The 20983-nt window shown below is 43.7% G+C and overlaps 1 protein-coding gene across 1 annotated transcript in view; it reads right to left on the reverse strand.

Moving 5' to 3' along the window:
• Positions 1-20983, reverse strand: part of itga1 (integrin, alpha 1) — a 36799-nt gene that overhangs the window by 2392 nt on the left and 13424 nt on the right. The window contains exons 3-29 of the mRNA XM_084035338.1: positions 19349-19458; positions 16838-16926; positions 14467-14581; positions 11957-12084; positions 11274-11422; positions 10686-10836; positions 10294-10468; positions 9532-9605; positions 8164-8311; positions 7461-7606; positions 6974-7120; positions 6617-6868; positions 6272-6402; positions 5606-5781; positions 5360-5511; positions 3843-3953; positions 2665-2741; positions 2393-2519; positions 2223-2300; positions 2043-2119; positions 1822-1911; positions 1168-1270; positions 944-1060; positions 771-869; positions 550-654; positions 372-467; positions 165-278 (exon numbers count right to left, since the gene is read on the reverse strand). Of these exons, the coding sequence (XP_083891464.1) occupies positions 165-278; positions 372-467; positions 550-654; positions 771-869; positions 944-1060; positions 1168-1270; positions 1822-1911; positions 2043-2119; positions 2223-2300; positions 2393-2519; positions 2665-2741; positions 3843-3953; positions 5360-5511; positions 5606-5781; positions 6272-6402; positions 6617-6868; positions 6974-7120; positions 7461-7606; positions 8164-8311; positions 9532-9605; positions 10294-10468; positions 10686-10836; positions 11274-11422; positions 11957-12084; positions 14467-14581; positions 16838-16926; positions 19349-19458 (3337 nt within the window). The remainder of the gene's footprint in view (positions 1-164; positions 279-371; positions 468-549; positions 655-770; positions 870-943; positions 1061-1167; positions 1271-1821; positions 1912-2042; positions 2120-2222; positions 2301-2392; positions 2520-2664; positions 2742-3842; positions 3954-5359; positions 5512-5605; positions 5782-6271; positions 6403-6616; positions 6869-6973; positions 7121-7460; positions 7607-8163; positions 8312-9531; positions 9606-10293; positions 10469-10685; positions 10837-11273; positions 11423-11956; positions 12085-14466; positions 14582-16837; positions 16927-19348; positions 19459-20983) is intronic.

Genomic DNA, 20983 nt, shown 5'->3' on the forward strand with positions numbered 1-20983 from the left:
TGCTAAGCTAAGCTAAAACACACAGACGTGAAAGTGGCATCAATCTTTATATCTTTCTTTTGACACGAAAGCAAAATCATATCGCTTCCCAAAATGTTGAACTACTCCTTTAAAGTCATATTCTAACGCTAATAAATAATATATATAACTATTACATATATTACCTTCCAGAGAGCGAAGATCACAAGCGCTAAGATCAGCAGTCCTATCAGGATGCTGATGATGATGATCCAAATGGGGATCCCTCCTAAGGTCTCCTTCGAGACCTGGATCTTCACCTGAGTGGCAAACACACACACACACACATGGAGTTAATCTACTGGGACACGCAGAACACACACACACAAGCATTGACTGATGCAGTGACTCACACTTCTGGTGGTGTCGCTCCTGCTCAGCTCATACAGGTCCGTGTTTATGATGCCCAGCGTGGCGTTCACCAGCATGTACAGGCTGGAGAACTCGCCCTGGAAGACAAAGCTGCTGTTTGCTCTCCCGTCGACAAACCAAATCAACCAATCAGCACCCACGTATGACGTTAGAACCCACCTTGATGAACGTAGGTTTCCACACTCTGAATGTGACGTTGACCTGGCTGAGCGAGGCCTCGGGGATGGAGCATTTAAACGAGGCACAGTGGAGGTTTTCACAGCTCTGCGGGGCGAATCAAGGATGGAGGGTGAGGATGGTATTTCCCTAAAGTTAAATAATGCTGGTCTCACTAGTAATCTGGCTTTGGGGGTCGGCAGTCTCGAGGCAACATCACTCACCAGCAGGAAGACACTGAGCGTTTCTTTCTTTGGATTGGGATTTGTAACATTCGGGTTGATTTTATGAGGGTTGATCCAAGACTCGGCGTCACATTCCACCTGGAAAGAGAGGAGAGAGGTGTGAAGGTGGGTCCGTTTAGATGTGTGTGTGTGTGTGTGTGTTGTTTACACACCTGCGGGCTCGTGGCGATGTGCGTCAGGTACAGTAGATTGTTCTTCCGAGGAGACAGGTGAGGATACATCACCGTGAGGTCTAGAAGTGGAGACGGCATGGCACTCGACCTCTCCACCTGCAGAGACGTGAGGGAAACAGAGAAGAGGCGTCCATTTTATTAATACGCCGTAGCGTCGCCGTGGACGACCGAACAAAGAAATCCCCAGACAGCCTCTGTGTTACCGTGTAGCTGATGTTGACCTCCTCTCCGATCATCCAGGTCTCGTTGAACACACTGGCATACTGTTCGCCCTCTTTCACTACGACGTGCTCGTCCACGGGACGCCTGAAAGACAAACACAGATATTAGATCTGATTGTTTACATATGAAATATTAAACTCTTAAGCCGTCCCTAATGACTTAATTAAACCTGCACCGACTGGTTCTCCGGCAGCACAACAAACACTGACATAATATCAACCTGTTAGACAGCAGTTGTGTCTTTACACATCCAGCAGATACAGAACGTCATCGTGCATCAGGAGTCAACGTTTTTATATCCAGTTTAATGTTCCCTCTCTTTGAACTCTGTGTTTGGAGTCCTGAATAGCAGAACATACATCCATTTACCCCTCAAACACACATTTAACTAATAATATTAATAATGACCATCACATGCATTTATCAGAGAGGGTTATGATTAATGTTATTAGAAACATCTCCGACACAAATGAACTATAGAGACTATTTACGACGTGTTACGCATGGATTCATGAGTTATTACTGGTGCATTTAAATAGGAATAAACAGAGGATTGTGTCTGAAAACAAAATACTCCAACTTTATATCATATAGATATATATATATCTATATGAGTAAGGAGAGCGGCTACTCACACTGTGAAGATGAGGCCAGCTTCATACTTCACAGGGATGGAGATTTGTACTGCGTTGTCATGGAGGGTCGAAGCCAGCTCTTCACTGTCACTGTGGGAAACAAATTATTCAATGTTTTTATAGTTCCACCAACAGAAACAGCTTTTTTCAAACAACTTCTATATATATATCTATATCTATATATAGATATAGATATATATATATTAAAAAAACTGACTCACCTTGTAGCAGTCACATTGATCTGAATAACCTCCTTGACATGTTCGGGATTCACTTCAAATTTCACTTTGAAATTTTCCTGTGGATGACATCACCTCTTCAATCAGCAAGTAAAACTATAACTAATAATAATAAATATATAGTACAGGTGGCATGTAGCCTGATGAATGTATGAAACTAACCTCTACGTTTCTTCCCAAGAAGGGATACCCCACAGCACACTCCACCTTGGTGTGATTCAGAGTGCACGCCATCTCCGGCTGGCGAGATAAAAACCAAACGTCATCACGCACATCTCAATCCACGCACACACACGACAACAACGCACACGGAGGGACACCAGACACCCCACCTCTACTTTGACGTAGTTGATGTTCGGTGTGAAGCTGAGGATGACTTTAGTGTTGTAGGCGTTGTCTTTGCTGTTTCGGACGTTGATGTTCACGTCGATCTTGTCCTTGTTTGCTTTGATCAACATCCTGGGGGAAGCAAATGAAAACGCTCAGCAATGCTGCGATGCACATCTCCGCCCACAGGGGGGCAGTCATGCACTGGTAGGGTTTGCTGCTACATAAGAATAACTGTTTAAACAGCCTTTGGAAATACACTTTGATGCCAACTTACTTTTTGACACTAGGCTGGGCTTTGAGGGAGAGGTCAGCGATGCACTTCTCATCGCTTCCACAGTCCACCAGGGGAATCTGCAACACGGAAACACACGTTTCTATTATCTGACCTGTGTTCTTCATTAAATGCATCCGCTGACCACCATCACAGCATCATTTATGTTGTATAGTCGGAATCCCCATAGATACGATGTACTTAAGAAATGATGGTAAAACATATTTAATCGATTTTCTATTTTTCAATGAGGGAGAAGCAGAATTTGTCATTCAAAGATTTGTTAGTTGAACTTCTTTCTTGGGGGGGAAATCAACACACAAATAAATACTCAGTGCAGAGTATCTTCATAAGCATGAAATACATGTTGGAAGCGGTTCTTAAAATACTGGAACAACGATGACGAGCAGAGGAACGAGAGTCCGAGGCGGCCGTCGTTTCTGCGTATTTGTTTGCACCGCGGATCAAACGTCTCGCACCGAGATGACCTTTCACTTCCTTTCCCTTTTTCTCCCAGAATGCTTGCAGGTCACAGTTGAATTTGTTTCCCATTCTCAAAGCTCTCCCACTGGACCGGCGGCGTCTGCTCTCCCAAGACGGGACGAGAAAATATCACATGCAGCACAACGTCAAGAGAAAAACTTCCGTTTGATGACTTTCCGCTTTCTGTTCGTGTGTGTGTGTGTGTGTGTCGCTTCTCTTCCTTTCAATAACAATAACAGGAGAGGTCCTTATAACGCTTCCTCGCTGCAGCGTGCATCGCTACTATGATGACATCACAGCCTCGTAAATACTTCAGGTACGCTCCGGTGTTTGGAAGTGTTGCCTTGGCTGTTCCGTTTCACACACCCAGGCAGTCTCTGTTACTCTCTCACGTAATGGTTCCCCTCTTTATCGGGACGCATCACTCATGGCTACAATTATCCTCCCGTTAGAACAACTATGCATGTGGGAGTGTGGGAAGACTGCTGGTGTTGAAACGCTAATGCAGTCTGGAGGAAACACTGAAGGATGCCAGTCAGCTGTTACAGATGCTGATGTAGACGGGAACACTTTGCTTCAGATTATAAAGACGGAAGACGTTTTAGACGAGGGTTCAAATCCTTCCCGTCTGTTGACTCTGTGAATGTTCTGCTGACTGTGATTTGGCACTTCCTATTTTTAAGTGTTAACTGTCGTACCGTCTTATTGATGGATCTGGGAAGGCTTTCGTCCAGGACGGGACCTTGGTCTTCGTTGGCGAGTCCGAACTCCAAGGACACCATGAGAGGGTCTCGGAAGTCAAGCCGGGCCTGGAGAAGAGGACAGAGTTGAAGGTGGATGAAGAGGATGATCAATGATCCACCCACATACTTGGATGATTCCCCTGACTCGGGACATTAAGATTAAATATGAGCAACAAGCAAGTCAGAAAGAAAAAGTTAACGTCAATGTCTGAATTGTGATGAGAGTTTTCAGACAGGCAATATCTCCCACTTATATTAAATATATCAGCAGACAGACAGAATTAGATTAAACAGAGCACCGGGCGCCAACAATTCCAACATTATCAGGTGTAATGTTATAATCATCCTGCTGGAGACATGGATGTCTATAATAAACCCATCCAATAGTTGTTCCTCTCAAAAACCACAGAAGAGGATCACCAGCGTCGGCGTGTTTAATCACCTCGTCCGGCAGTCCGTACACGACAGAAAACCTTTTAGTCTGGATCAGAGAGGTGGACCCGGAGACCGGCGGTCCCCCTTTAGAACCGCGCCGCTGGCATGGCTTAAATCAACTCTAATCCACCAGAATAACTGGAAAAACCTGTGTGGAGGTGCAGAGTCTTTTAAACGACCCAAAGACGACGATTTTGAAGGAATGGCTTCAGTATCGCACGTACTGTCTTTTCATGTAGTCTTTGTTGAAGCTGTGCCAAACTGCGATTCAGCCTGAAAAGGGGGATAAGCATGCCGCGACTTTAGTCAGACACATGTCTGATTGGACCTCGGCAGATACTGACATGTAAAGGAGGCATTGAGCACACAGTTTTGGTCATTTGTGATATCATTTGGATTCAGGTGAGATCGACAAATATTCCCGATGTGGGAATTTCTCTGCACAAACTGGCGCCCTAGAATAGAGAAGCTATTCACACAGCGACGACAGCTGTTTTCCGCTGATTGGTTCCTCTTTCTCTCGCCCCGAGGCGGCTAATCAGAGAAATCCATTGCCGCGGTGAACGCCTGGAACGAGACACTTGGCGCGCACGGCTTTAAATGTCACATGGTACTGTAGTACACGCTGCTGCACGAAGGATGCAAATGTGCTCGTTAGGCCACTCGTAGAAATCTCCCATGACCTGTCACATTTATTCATCCTCTTGTTTCCTTTGTCTCCTCCTCTCCCCATCCCTCCGAGCGCCTCCAGATAATTTATCACTGGGAGCAGCACGGGGGCCGACCTCGGCATGCTTTGATCCGGTCTGGTTCATGTTACAACCGATGTCTTCCTGACTTCTCGCAGCCTTGTCCCGTCTCATTTCTGGCTCAAAAACCCCATTTACAGGCTGAGAATGTATAATTCATGAATGAACAGTTGATGCGATTACTCCGTCTTGTAGATACGTGGTTCAAAATATAGATCTGGGGTTGATTTCATACATGTTAGAGCATAACTAACACCACATGTACGTCATAAAGATCAGAGAACTTGCCGACATCATGAAGGTTTCTCGCAGACATTTTCTCTCTCGGTCTCTGATGGAGAAGCTCCTTGAAATCCGACGATCGCTTTTATCGTCCGAGTTGATAAATGAAGCCCTGGCTTTCGCACGCAGAGCATCGAGAGTCAGATTGTAGCGGATATCTGCGGGACACAACAGGAAAAACGATGAAACACAAACACGTTGGCAGTGAGGAGGCCGAGACGTAAAAACGAACGGAACGTCTGATTGGCTCACCGGCGGCGGCGTTCGCGTCCTTTTTGTCAGATTTGACGCTGTAGACGAAACACACCTCGGTGGTCACGCATGCAGACTTGCGTCCGCCGTGTTCGCACTGATTCTGAGTCTGCTGCAGGTTGATTTTGACGGGGTTAAAGGTCACGTTGGCGCGGAGCTCTGCAACATCTCTGGACCTGGTGAAATGAGACGGACATGCAAACCTGAAAATGGTCGTACGTGCAATATGTGTCCCGCAATCATCGACTTTCTCAAAGGAAGGAACAAGAAACTTGGCCTCGAGTCTCTCCGTCCAACCGTTGAGCTTTTCTAAAAACACAGCCAACAGTCCAGGAAGACCGGGGCGTCCGCTGCCAAATCCTATTTAAACTGGAAGCCACTGGGGAGATGGAGTTTTCACACAGCTTAGCTGAGCCTCCGCCAGGAGAAACTGTGGGAGAAGGTCTGTCTGGGAAGTTAAATCATGATGTGGGCTGATGTTTCAAAAACGTTCAAGGTTCAAGTCCAACAACAAAAACAAGGAGATCATTAGGAAGTTGTTGGTCTCAAGCCCACGAGCCCAGTGGGACGCGTGCAGCTGTCTAAACCCCGATCAATGTAAGATGTAAGAGGAAGTCTCCGGGGACACGGGTGGAGATTGAGGAGGGGATATTTAGATCGTCTCACCAGAACAGCGAAGCTCCTCCCAGACCGCCGATGGTAACATCGGTGATTCCGTCTCCATTAAGATCCATGACTCCGTGAATGGACTGACCGAAGAATTTCACTTTTACTCCGTCCCCACCGGCAGGGATACGCTGAAGAGAGAACCCAGAACCGATTAGAGCACATTCAGATAATATTCTGGTTTATTTCAACCCGGCCTTTACGTGAGTCTGACAGGAAGTCAACACGGAGGAGGCGAGGGCAAAGTTCACATGACCCACGGGGCCACAAAGGCCACATTTATGGGAAATGTGACATTCACCAGCAAGTCCAGGTCCTTTGGTATTTGGTTTAGTGAGTTCTCACCTGTACAAATTTCTCTTTCAGCGACGTCTTGTCGCCGTGATAGATGTAGACGGCCCCCCGGTGGTCGTTCTCGAGAGGTGCGCCGATGGCCACGTCGTTAAACCCGTCGAGGTTCATGTCGGACACCGCCGCGATGGCCGTACCGAACCGGGCGCCGCACGGCGAATTTTTATTGGTGCAGCTGGCGGAGTGGGCGGTGCAGCAGGACTGATTGACGGGCTTTAACGTGAACTCGTGCTGGAACTGTCCGCCCTAGTAAACACAGACGACAACAATCAGTGAGACTGAATCAAAGACACACAAATGCACAATCATTTTTCTTCCTTTTAAAAAAAAATTTATAATAATGTTCTGTACTGTTGTGTTGAGTTTGTAGACGTAGACTTGTCCCTGCTCATCTCTGTCTGTGCCCATGTACATTGGCGCTCCAACCAACAGCAGATCCGTGAAGGAGTCTCCATCCACGTCGACAGTCTGCAGGACGCTGCCAAAGTAGGAACCAATCTGCAAAACACAAAAAGCCACATTTCACAAAACATTCTACGATATTTTATTTGTGTTTTGTCCAAGTTGTTCTTTGCACATCGAGGCCACAGGAGTTTTTTTATACCTTTCACCCTCTCTGTACTCCTCTAACATGTGAGTCTCATCTCATCTAATCTGATTGATTAAAAGAGGTCTGTTTTTTTGTTAATTTGTTTTATACTGCGTACATAATCCATTATTGTATCCTGTATTTTGCATCTGCTGATGCTTTTGATATTTGATCCCCTTTTGCTGCTGTAACCCTGTAAAGTTCCCCACAGAGGGGCGGAGGCTCCCCCGAAACCCCAAACCGACTCACCTGATCTCCTTTCAGTATCTGTGAGACGACTATGTTGTTCCCTTCATTCAGCCGATAGATGACGACCCGGCCGGTGTGGTTGTACCGCGGGGCGCCGGTGATGTACAGCACTCCATCCGGCGTGGACGCCGACTGAACGTCATAGCCTGCAGACACACGCAAGTAGAAACCCATGCACAGTACACGTAAACAACATCATCCTGAGAAAAACAAGCCCGACTCTCTTTGAAGGATATTTTTACATGCTTCTTCAGTCGGTTGTCTCGCTGTGTGGAGGAAACTATAAAACCTAACAGGGAACTGGCAGGAACACAAAGACATAGAGTCACACATAAAGGCTACGTATGCAGCGAGGCCAGTCGCACCGCTACGTGTGAGCATGTGCCAGCTGGGTTTACAGTACGCGAGCCTGGACCCTCCAGTGCTTTTTGTAATGACTTGTTGATTAAATAACTTGGTAGTAAGATGCTGCCGTTGCTCTGGGAGCCTTAAAAGGCAGCAGCGCGGAGGGAGAAGCCTGTGTATATTATTTATGTGACAGAGAGAGGGACAGCATCTGCTGTCGGGGTAATACTAATGACATATCTCATCTACTCCTCCATGCAGACTGTATTTATTCTGCAGCTGTTCACCTCTTGACAGATTTATTCCCAGATCTCTTTATCTCTGCACAAAAACAACAAGATGTTATGAGTGAACTCACCGAGGTAGCCGGCAAGCCCTTCGTACCCGGCCTCGGTCTCCGGGTCGTAGAACTGGGTCATCCCCGGAACGATTGTTCCTCCAGCCATGTGCATGACCACTGTCCCGTTCCAGTCGTACGCTCCCACTGCTCCCAGTAACACGCCGTCCTACCAGAGACAGCAGGGGAGATACGAGGAAGAGCAAGATATGACATTGGAAGACTCCTGTTAGCGAGTGTTGTACAATTAAATGATATTATGGTGGTGGAAGAAAAACTAAATGCCAAGAAAAGGTTCTGCTCTGGAAGAATGGATTCTTATTAAGTATTAAATACTTTGTTTCCAGACACAATCCTCTGTTTATTCCTATTAAAATGCATCAGTAATCACTTTTGACCCGGTCCAATTATCACATTACCAGTCAGTCACAATTACCAGGTGAGATGAATGAATTCATAACATTTGTTTGGCGCTGAAAAACGTATTCACTTAATCAATCAATAGAAAATGAATCATCAACTATTTTTGATAAATGATTCCAGGAAATCAATAAGCATTCATTACTTCTGCATTCCCAAATTAATCGTGCATGTTGAAGAAACGCCTTGGAAGTGAAGTACCTTCACTATGTCATTAACGAACTAAACAATTAAGCCATTAAAAAAAAAAGAAGGTTAACAGGTCATTCAATCTTTGATTTTTGTCTGCAGGAAACAGAGTGAGCTAATAGGAAGGGGAGGGGTTCTCACAGGGCATTGCATGTGTGGTTAGTCACAATGAAGTGCGTTGGAGTGGTTGAATGAGGCCCTGCAGCCGCGGCGGAGACAGTGTACACAAGAATCCAAGAAAAACGGGAGTCAGAAGCAGGAAGAGGGGCGTAAGAGTGGAGTGTGTCTTTAAATAGATGTAGGAAATACCTAATGAGTGAGCCAGGGGTGTAAAAGCAAGCGTGTTGTTCTTACAGTAGTGAACAAACATGTGATTCAACCTCCCTCGCCGCCTCTTGTGCATTCAACGCTCCTGGTGTTTCTGCCTTTGATCGACTCTCTGACCGCCTCGCACGATCGCATCCGACCGGCCTGGAGTCTGCAGAGGACAGTGAGCGCCTCTGTCTGGGACCTTCTGGTGACCGCGTGAATCTCCGGCGGGTTGGAGATGCACCGGCGATAACACTGCGGCTTTGTGTCTGGACGGGTTCATTAGTTGAGCGCGCATTCCACGCCAACACATCCCGGTTTGCACGCAAGCACATAAAATAAACAGTTCCCTTTTCAAGCCAAACGCCTGCAGACACGTGAACTTTGTGATCTGAAGATCTGATGCACTCGTCTGGTATTCGCTCTTTTTACAGTGCCTCTTACTTATATGGTATTTGTATATTCACTTACTTTGGAAGTGTGTGCACTGAACCCGGCTTGGGACATCTCCATCTCAAAGGAGGAGGTGAACTTTCCGGTTGTAGCTGAGGACGGAAAAGGAACATTTTTAATCTTTTAATCTAGAAACAAACAGCACATGATGAAATGTTGTTAGTGTTTGTGACGTTCATGAGTAATTGTATGATTGAGAGAGCATTTGTCTCTTTAGAGGAATAGTGGGGAATGTAATTCGTAGTTAAATGAAAAGGTTGACACAACTCTCATGCCACGGTAAATAAAAATAAATAAAAATTATGTTTCTCAAAGCAGTGCGTAGAATAGAAATAACTCCATTACTTCATTTATTTAAAATCAGAATACTTTTTTAATCCCTCAGGAAATTGAAATTTCTCTGTAAGAGTAGTCAAATAATAAATAAATGATAAATAATGATGATAAATAATTATATAATGACACCAAATAAGTTATGTATGTAGAATGTATGCATATAAAAAACATCCCTATATGGTCCGTTTGTGTATTTGCTGTTAGAAGTATTCTGTAGTATTGAGGTAGTAGGATCTTAAGATGATAGTGCACTTAGGAATTATTGTACAAATTGACAGTTATATAGTCAGATATTGCACGTACATAACGGCGATAGAAGATGCTGTGATGTGTTTTTAAATACTTTGGATACAGAACCAGACTCGCTGGCATCAATCTTGTGATCTAACTCTCGGCTCACGTGATTAATACGCTTGTTTTCTGGTTTACGGGGACAATATTTACCTTCCAGGGCAAAAATCTTGCTTCCCAGAGAATCCACGATGGTCAACAAGGCGACCTCGTCGGACACGTTGAAGAAGTGGTCTTGTAGCGGCTCACTGGAGATGGACGCAATCTCCCGGATGAACTTCTGCACTTCCTCTGCGTTCTTGTTCTGTCGGTTGTAGTCTCCTAAAACCTGGAAACAACAAGGAATCATTAAAACACATCAGGGCTTTAAAAAGTATCACTGAGAAACTAACTGGTTGATCAACACCTTCCCTTGATTGAATTTGAGCTTTATGTCACTTTTCATGAATAACAAAGAAACTTTTCTGCTTATTGTTAGAACAAAGCGTTCACTTCCTCGACACGCGTTATTATATTCTGTGAAAACAACGGCAGGTTGTACCCACAGCAATGCCGAACCTCTCGATGTCATCGTCGTCGCAGGCTTTGATGACCTTGTCCAGATTGTACGAGTCATGTGACTCTCCGTCAGTCACAATCACCATGACCTTCTTCACCCCGGGTCGAGCACCGCGCTCCGGCGTGAAGGCTTCTTCCCTGATCGGTGCAAAACGTTTTTTTAATTCAGTTAAAAGAACACAACTTCATGGAGCAGCTGCTGAAAGCATGCATGTTAGCGATCGCATTACCCACAATGCAACTCCACCACCAACGGTTTGGTCACAGATTGGGGGGGGGTTACGCTACTAGCTGTAAATGACCCATCAGAATTTGTGGTGTCTGTCTGGAGCCACGAGACCAGACACATGTTGGACCAATCAGAGAACTTCTGCTGGATAGTGAGGAGAAATCTGACCAATAACAGCACAGTGAATGACACGTCTGACCAATAGGAAGGCTTCAAAGCTAAGGAGCCTGTTTGAGTTCATTTTTTCCGGCCGACTTGAAGGGAACGTGGTCACATTCACGTGGCGATTGAACCCGGCCAGACGGGGATGACCTCATGATGTAGCGGGCGGGCGAATGGCGAGTACCTGGCGGTGTCGATGCCCAGGAAGGTCATGGTCTTGTAGCCGGTCTGCTGAGGAAGCTCTTCTACGAATTCCAGCAGATTGCGAGTGTTGTCGAACTGGCTCAGGTTGACGCGGTGAGTCACATTCTCACCGTAGGACACTATGCCCACCTGGAAAACACACACACACACACACACACACGTTCTTATAAACGTTATCCTACATTAACAGTCATTTTTCCGTTCCTCCCTCCCCAGACAGTCTGCAGAGGATGTGGTTGGTGGGTTTCATGTGACACAATGTTCCTTATACAGAAGGCAGAGGACTCCAGCAGCCATGGAAGATGTGACTTTTCCAAGCGTCTCCCCTCTGGAAAACTCCACAAGCTCCAGGCCAGATCAATGCAACCATAATAAAAACGGAACCGCCCGATCCAGCAGCGATCCAAGACAGAAATATACTCGAGGTATAACTTACTAAGACAGAGGCTAAAATTACTGTAGAGGCTTCAACGTCGGAAAATTCCATAATTTAAGTCAATAATTAAGCCATCAAATATAATGTGAAACATGTAGTCCTTCATTCATCCTTTTTCTGTGTCAGTCTAATGTTATATAACCCAATTTATCCCTCCGTGTTTGATTCCACAACCTCATGTTTAACTCTCCGTAGACAAAGAGCAACTTATTATTCACGTGACTGACCTGTGAGAGTTTCGGTCCGATCTCGATGTTCTCGATGAAACGCCTCAGAAAATCAATGATGCTGGACCAGGGGTAGATACTGTTAGACCCGTCCAGAACGATCACGATGTCCAGCTCCTTCCCACACTCTGGAACAAAGCCAGAAATTACAGTTAATCTAATTGGAAAGTTTGGCTTTTGACGTCTCATGTTATACAAATTATCCGTTTTATTTTTTTTTTTTTTTTATATCTTTGAACTTTTCCAAAGACGGGACCGTCTGGCCTCCAAAGAAAGAAATTAGATTACGTAACTCATGCAGTCCACTTCCTGTTTGTTTGTGCCCACAGGAGAGACACAAACAGTAGCTCTGGATGAAAATGTAATAATGTAAAGCAGCGGGGGCCGGTCCCCAAGCTTGGGGTCGTGACCCCCACAGGTTCAATCTGAAGTTTATCAACAGAACAGAACATTTAATGGAAATATTAAATATATATATATATATATTTATTTTTTATTTAATACTTTTAGGTGATATCTGAAGATCACAAATTAACATGTTATACCACTTATGTACAGAAAAAAACACAATCTGTTACAATCCATCAGATGTTATATGTTCTTCTTTAATTTAAGATGTAATATTATAAACAGTATATATGATCAGTCTGCATGTATTTGTTTGCGATACTGAAATAATCAGAGAAAGTGAAAATGGAGAACATTTCTGTAGACTGTTTACTCTGTGGATATTTCTGGGCCGTTTCCTTCCTGAGAAGCAGAGTGACGGCCGTAAACTGTCTCCTAACTTGGGCATGCAACGCGGCAACAGGGACCAGAGAGGAGCGGGGGCAAGTTTACATTAGGGAAGAAAGCTCTTATCTCCCTCCTCGCCGAGGGAGGGTGAGTTTGATGTCAGCGTCTTTGGGTGGCACGACTGAGATGAGCAGATTATAATCTCCTCTCCCGGAGACGCCGGCCGGTAGATGTTGCTGTGTAGATGTTGCTGTATAGATGTTGCTGTGTGGAAGTTGCTGTATAGATGTTGCTGTGTAGATGTTGCTGTGTAGATGTATAGATGTTGTTGTGTAGATGTTGCTGTGTAGATGTTGCTGTATAGATGTTGCTGTGTAGATGTATAGATGTTGTTGTGTAGATGTTGCTGTGTAGATGTTGCTGTATAGATGTTGCTGTGTAGATGTATAGATGTTGTTGTGTAGATGTTGCTGTGTAGATGTTGCTGTGTAGATGTTGCTGTGTAGATGTTGCTGTGTGGAAGTTGCTGTATAGATGTTGCTGTGTAGATGTTGCTGTGTAGATGTTGCTGTATAGATGTTGCTGTGTAGATGTTGCTGTGTAGATGTTGCTGTGTAGATGTTGCTGTATAGATGTTGTTGTGTAGATGTTGCTGTGTGGAAGTTGCTGTATAGATGTTGCTGTGTAGATGTTGCTGTGTAGATGTTGCTGTATAGATGTTGCTGTGTAGATGTTGCTGTGTAGATGTTGCTGTGTGGATGTTGCTGTGTAGATGTTGCTGTGTAGATGTTGCTGTATAGATGTTGTTGTGTAGATGTTGCTGTGTGGAAGTTGCTGTGTGGAAGTTGCTGTATAGATGTTGCTGTGTAGATGTTGCTGTGTGGATGTTGCTGTGTAGATGTTGCTGTGTAGATGTTGCTGTATAGATGTTGCTGTGTAGATGTTGCTGTGTGGAAGTTGCTGTATAGATGTTGCTGTGTAGATGTTGCTGTGTAGATGTTGTTGTGTAGATGTTGCTGTGTAGATGTTGTTGTGTAGATGTTGCTGTGTAGATGTTGCTGTGTAGATGTTGCTGTGTAGATGTTGCTGTATAGATGTTGCTGTGTAGATGTATAGATGTTGTTGTGTAGATGTTGCTGTGTAGATGTATAGACGTTGCTGTATAGATGTTGCTGTGTAGATGTATAGATGTTGTTGTGTAGACGTTGCTGTATAGATGTTGCTGTATAGATGTTGCTGTGTGGATGTTGCTGTGTAGATGTATAGATGTTGCTGTGTGGATGTTGCTGTGTGGATGTTGCTGTGTAGATGTTGCTGTATAGATGTTGCTGTATAGATGTTGCTGTGTGGATGTTGCTGTGTAGATGTATAGATGTTGCTGTATAGATGTTGCTGTGTGGATGTTGCTGTGTAGATGTATAGATGTTGCTGTGTGGAAGTTGCTGTGTGGATGTTGCTGTGTGGATGTTGCTGTGTAGATGTTGCTGTATAGATGTTGCTGTGTGCATGTTGCTGTGTGGAAGTTGCTGTATAGATGTTGCTGTGTGGAAGTTGCTGTGTGGATGTTGCTGTGTAGATGTTGCTGTGTGGATGTTGCTGTGTGGATGTATAGATGTTGCTGTGTAGATGTTGCTGTATAGATGTTGCTGTGTGGATGTTGCTGTGTGGATGTTGCTGTGTAGATGTTGCTGTATAGATGTTGCTGTATAGATGTTGCTGTATAGATGTTGCTGTATAGATGTTGCTGTGTGGATGTTGCCGTGTGTCTGCGTTACCTTGCACGGTCGGAGCCACAGAGTTGAGGATCTGGAAGGAATCGCTGACGTTGGCACAGACCCCCGAGATGAACTGCTGCTGCCCACACATGTAGCCGTACTGAGGACCACAGGCCTGTGGACAGACACACACACACACACACACACACACACACAGATTCAAACAAACAGAGACGCTGGTGGCTGGAGAAAGTAGCCTGGTTAGCTTTCCACTAGCATGAGGTCATGGGTGAACCAAGAGGAAAGAACTACTCAAACGGAGGATTACGCAGAGACGATTAAAAACCGCGACAGACTTTACTCCTCCAGAGAAAAAGAGAGAGGAGGGAAGAGGAGAAACTGAGCCTGCGAGGCAGTCGAGCTTTAAAATGACCAAACAATAACTGGAAAACTGATTAACATCTATTGATCTTTCAGCCTCATTTCCTCAGATTTCCCTTCAAACTCCACGACCTCGGTGCTTCAATGGGAGGAATACTGGAGTTGAGGGTTCGACTAGCTGGAAGCTCTATGAGGCTCCACATCGGAGCTAAATGCTAACATGCATAGCAATATCAGCTAATTAGCAATTAACACAAACTACACTGCAAAAACAGCCCTTCTAGAAAGAAGTAAAATATTCTCATATTCAATCAAATTATCTTGTATCAAGCAGAAAAATCTGCCAATGGGGTAAGCTTTTTTTGCTTGACAAGCAATTCTTAAAATAAGCCCAAATTTCTTAGCTCCGAAAGACTAAAATGAGACTTTAAACTAGACAGAAAATCTTAAACTAATCCAAATTCTTCTAAAACAAGCAATGAAAAAAACACTAATTCAAGATTAAATTACTCAAAATTAGAATTTAAGTCTCTTTACTAATTTAAGAAATTACACCTTAATCTGGGATTGATAATGAGCATAAAAGTAGTTAAAATAAGACATAATTTCTTAAAACAGCATAACAAATATAAAAGTGATGTCTTAAATCAAGATACTTGACTTGAAACTTTCTCAGTTAATTTTTTTTTTTTTTTTATGGCTGGAGTGCCATGCAAGCCTTTTTTATTTGTATTATGAGAGAGACAGTGTGGAAAGGGGAGATAGAGGGGGAAGACATTCGCGAAGGAGATTGCCGGGCCGGGAGTCGAACCACTGATCTCCGTACATGGGGCGGCTGCCTTATCCACTGCGCCACCGGCTGAGCCTCCGTACATGGGGCGGCTGCCTTATCCACTGCGCCACCGACCGCCCCAGTTAATTTTTTTTATTAACTTTGCAATACAATTGCTCAATTCAACATCCAAAAAAAAAAGGGCACTTCTGCATTCCAGATCCATCATAATCAAACAGATTGAAAAGCCAGTTTTGATTTGAACCTCACTATCAAAATAATAATACATCAGTTATTGTAGCAGCATAGCAACTAAACATCATGTTGCAGCTGGTTTGCAGCATAATATCCCATATGGTTTTCAATCTCACCAAGCAACTGTCCTGTAATGAAAATGAAAATATTAATAATAAAAACTTTTGTCCTTGTTTCATGGCATTCTTGAATTGAGATGTTGTGCAAATGGTCTTACTCTTAAAATAAGGCAAATAATCTTGGTGCCCCGCTGGGTTTGATCGTAAAACATTTTTATACTCTTTTTTCTGGTTCATTCTAGCTCAAAATTAGCTGGAATATCTTATCAAGAAAAAGTAAGGCATACTTTCTTAAAATGAGATATTTTTTCTAATGCAAAACTTGCTTGACAAGATTAATATTCTTTTTGGACAAAAAATAAGACTTATTTTCTTGATACAAGGCTTTTTTTACTTTCTTGAAATTCCATTTTTGCAGTGTATAAGTAAGGCTGATGGGAATATCATTAGATAAACACCAGCCTTCAAAATAAAAGCACTAAAGCAAGAAATGAATCCACGTGTCAGACCTTTGATGTATATTATCAAATGTTTTAAGAGTGTTAAGAGTTACACTTCTGCCCTCACAGTCCAACATTTTATTTGTTCGGACCAAATAAGTTGCAGGAATAAGTATGTATTGACCAATAATCAATTGTTTCCATCATTTTCAGACTCTACAACCGTGCACAAACACAATCTGAGTGGATTTCCCAACCAGAAAACCCCCTCCACACTCACACACAGCCTACATTTCTGCATTTCTACAGTGGATTCACAGCGTTACATTCCCAGGACATGAAGTCTAGCTGAGCAACATGGGAGAGTCAAGCCCACATGTTTCCATAGAGACCAAAGGTCTAGTGAACATACACTTGCTGCCCAGTTTCTTGCAGGAAATATGCAAAGTTCAGTCTTGGTGTTCAGTATGGAAAACTGACTACAGAGCAGTTTTCTATACTATGAAGAGCCACCTCCCCCTTACCAGAAACCCTCCGTTGGGATTGGTCACCAGCGTGGTTCCCATGGTCATGTTCTCCTTCACTTCATGTACGTTGGGAACTGTTGTATTTTCTAAAAAAAAAAAAAAAAAAAATAGACAGTGAGACAAACTGAGAGCAAGAACAGCTGGACAAATTCCTCTTCTGTATTTTCCCATAGGAAGAGAGCTGCTCGCCCTCCTCCCTCACTTCAACCACAAGGAGCTGTAGTAAAACCCGCTGGCGTGTGGTTAAATATAGCATGTTCCATTCCTTTACCTCCGCGTGCAGCTTATAGCAATTAATAAAAGGATGCATCGCCCCGAAACCAAAATGTTTTGAATCCTGAAGCAATCACAACATGTGGCTAAAATTAACATGTTATGACAAACCAACGTTGGAATGCCCTGGATGTGTTTGACTTTTATTCTTCACCCCGCATATATTCTCACAAACTCCAGAATCTAACTCTTTACCAATCCCCCGTGAGGGAATTTAGATATTTAACCATCTCTGATTCTCATTAAAAGCCAGCAATGTGACGTCCTGTGAACCGACTTGAAACAGTGTTAGTAATGTGGCGGAACGACCTTTAATTGCTTAAGTTTGGCCCTATTCTTCATCGCTGTGTGAATACAGATGCCTGACTTCTCCCTATAGACCTCCTATTTCCTGTCTTCACGCTAGAAAACACCTCAGAAGAAAACACGTAATTAAATGATCTTATTATGCTACATGTTGCATCTCTTATGCATGAAACTCATTATCTATCCATCCATCCATCCATCCATCCTCGTGCGACTGAAAGCAGCGTTGGATCTGTGGAGGAGAATGCACGCTTTGTCCCCGGTGAACTTTGAACCCCAGATAGCCATCAGAACAAATCAAGACTTCACACAATGTGTCTCCGTCTGCAGTGACCTCTTGGAAATCAATGAAAAGCTACTATTTACTAAGTGGCGGCTATGAATTACCAGTGGTGGAATGTGTGTGAGTACATTTACTCAAGTACATAACATTCCATGTACATTTACATTACGTGCATTTAGCATTTGTCCAAAGCGACTTACAATAAGTACATTTGTTGAAAGACAGACAGACAGAAACAAGTTAAGTGGTAGCTGTTCAGCAAGGATACCTCAAGTACAAAAGCAGCACAATTTGAGGTCCAAATTTCTTCCAATACCTTTATTTAATTGCTTCCTTCGCTTGTTACTTCGCAGCAAGTACAATTAAACAAGTTAAACAAGTACATTCTGATGTATTATTATAGGTTATAGAGAAGATGAGCAACCAGCAGTACATAAAGTACTTTTTTACGAGCGGCAACATTAAACATTAATGCATCGCTACTGATGATGTAATAATATTATGTGCATTATTCTGGAGTGCAGAGCGGCAGATAGGAGCTAGCCAATGAGACGCATATTTAATATATAGAAAATAGTTGTTTGCTTTCATATTAATGCTCCGAAGTCTTTTCACAACTAGAAAAACATATTATAAATACACTACATGGATAAAATATTGCATATGTTTTACTCGATATGTTACAGTTACATCGTCAGCATATTGAGACATCAGCTATAATTTGCCATTGTGAGCGCAGCCAACCGTTTCTGTTTACTGTTTGCCATTTGGATTCAATTTTCCAAGCAAAGTTATTGCAGTGCTGTTTAGCAGACATCCACATACTTCATCACACATAATGGTGCCGGCATGACCGCCGTTAGATTTCGGACAGAAGCGCGGTTAACGATTACAACATCGACACCGCACAAATGTAACTTTGCTCATTGTGGTTTGGCATATGTTGTACGGAGACAGACTGGGGCGAAGTCCGCCGTGACTCTGCAGGGAGTGACTCCCGCGGGACTGACGAACCCTTTCCTCATCTAAGGTAAATAACTAAGTCTTACTTCAGATAAAAAAAAAATACAGCATCGTCGTTGATGTCATCATGTAGTTGCTCAATCGATTCCCAGTTGGATGTTTTCCAGACTGAACTTGAGTTTGTGAGATTTCAGCTCATCCGAGATAAAAACAAACAAACAAACAAAGCACTATCTCTCTGGTGATTCATATCATTCCAGCCCCTGACTGGAAATTATCACCCAATAATTTACCAACTGCAGGAAACTCCTGTAACTTGATATCTGAGGAGTGAACAGCTGTGTTGAAATCCACCGGCTCTCAGTCCAAACTCTTCGTAGAGGACTCTGCAGACGGGGAGCTAGGCTGCGTTTATCTGTTTAATCAAGATATAATTGGTTAAAAAACCTTGTTTATTGACTGTCTTCCTGTTCCGATGGGCCAAACATCCTCCCTGTGAGACCCGGTCAGATCGAGACTCAGACACACAATATCGTCACAGAGCCTCGTGATTATTTTGAAGCCCGAGGTGACGTCCTCAAAATGCTGTTTTGTCCAAAAACCCGAAGACGTTAGATTGAAAGTGAGAAAAGAAGCACACACACACACACACACACACACTACAGTACAGTGTGTGTTCTTACTAGGAAGATCCAGTTTGACACACGTGTTGTTCCCCGTTCCCACCGGACACTTGTAGACGTCTCCCGTGCGTTTGGCCGGCTGGCCCGACAGCGGCGATCCAATCAGAACCCTGAAGGGAGAAATAAAGACGGAGGGTCGGGATTGGTTGGTTTGGAAAATCCAACCGCACGCCAGCGTCACAGTTTTACAACTAGGATAACAAGCGCAATTCAAAATGTTAGTGCAGAAAATAAGCGGTGACTTTGGATTTGCCCTTAATTGCGCTTAAACATAAACAGAGGGTTCAGATTGGCTGATAAAGCTGTTATAGCCTATTATTATAATTGGCTAATGAATCTGTGGCTTTCATACTGATATCACAGAAACGATGGTATGAAACTATGCTGGAATAGAAAAACAACAACCTTATTATCACCTCGTTATATGCTGATGCTTGACGCGTTGCAGATCGGTACATTGTTTATTATAAAGTAGAGTTTTCGTGTGTGTCTGACATGTATGTTCTGTGTTCATGTGTGAGTTTCACAACATGTCGTGTCGCTCCGTCAGTAAACCTAAAAAAAACACTCAGCCTTATTAACATTCCTGGACTCTAATGGGCCCTTGGTCATCTAAAAGGAGACACAGAGTGGAACGACTCGTCTACGAGAAACACCACAACGTTATTGATTATTTATGATGTATGATATTTAAACCTTTGACTACAGGATTAGATTTCCTGCTTGGCCGATGTTTGGTTGATGCCAGGATAATCGATAGGAGTCTCTGCATTTAGAAGTTACAAGTTGATTGTTTTTAGAAGGGGTTTTCTTTTGGGCAGCACTCAACGACAACATGGCAATTTTGTGATATGTGGTTGCCTCTCTCTGAACCGCCCGCCACATGTAACACATTTTCTCTGTGTGGTTGATCCACCTTTCAACGCTGCTGAGGTGCACCGAGGAGCTAAGGGGGGGACATCTGTGACTAATCAGTCGTAGCAACTGGCGTGTTGCATCAACTCAGGATCGCCATCCTTTTACGTTCCCCCACACGGATGCAACACAACATCACTTTTATTGCCCCCTCTCCTCGTTTCCTGCAAACTTTCTCCCTCATTGTTTCATCTCTTCATTTCTTACATCTGTTCTCGTTCACGCCACGGATCGTTAACTGCTTTACCCATGTCGTTGGGCGCCCTTATCGCTCAGACCTCAACACGTCCCTCTGAACCGGAACAAAAGAAGACGGCGATATCTCGAGAGTCACGTTTCGGGAGTGGATTATCGGAGGTGATCTCACGTGAGCTCCATAAGATCGATACGTTGGTCGTCGCAACAGGTTGAGAGAGAGAAGCATGTTGGGTAATAAAAAGCTTGAGAGATGTAGACACGGAGCCGTTAACCACACTCGAACAGCGTTTAACAAGGTTTAAAAAAAGAGGGTTCTAGCAAGGAGCCACGGATGCTTGGCTCCGGTGTGTTTACAGGCTCTATGTGATACTCTGGTGGGAGGTTTACGGCTCCAACAGTAAAGGCAAGGAGCCTCATTACAGCTGCAGCTGGGGAGCGCTCCCCTTCACTTAGTTTTACAGGTTAATAAAGGGCTTTTTTACGCTTTTCTTAATGTTGAGGATTTGAATTAAAACTGAATGT

The sequence above is a fragment of the Eutrigla gurnardus genome, assembly GCF_963514095.1.
Source record: "Eutrigla gurnardus genome assembly, chromosome: 19".
Lineage (NCBI taxonomy): Eukaryota > Metazoa > Chordata > Actinopteri > Perciformes > Triglidae > Eutrigla > Eutrigla gurnardus.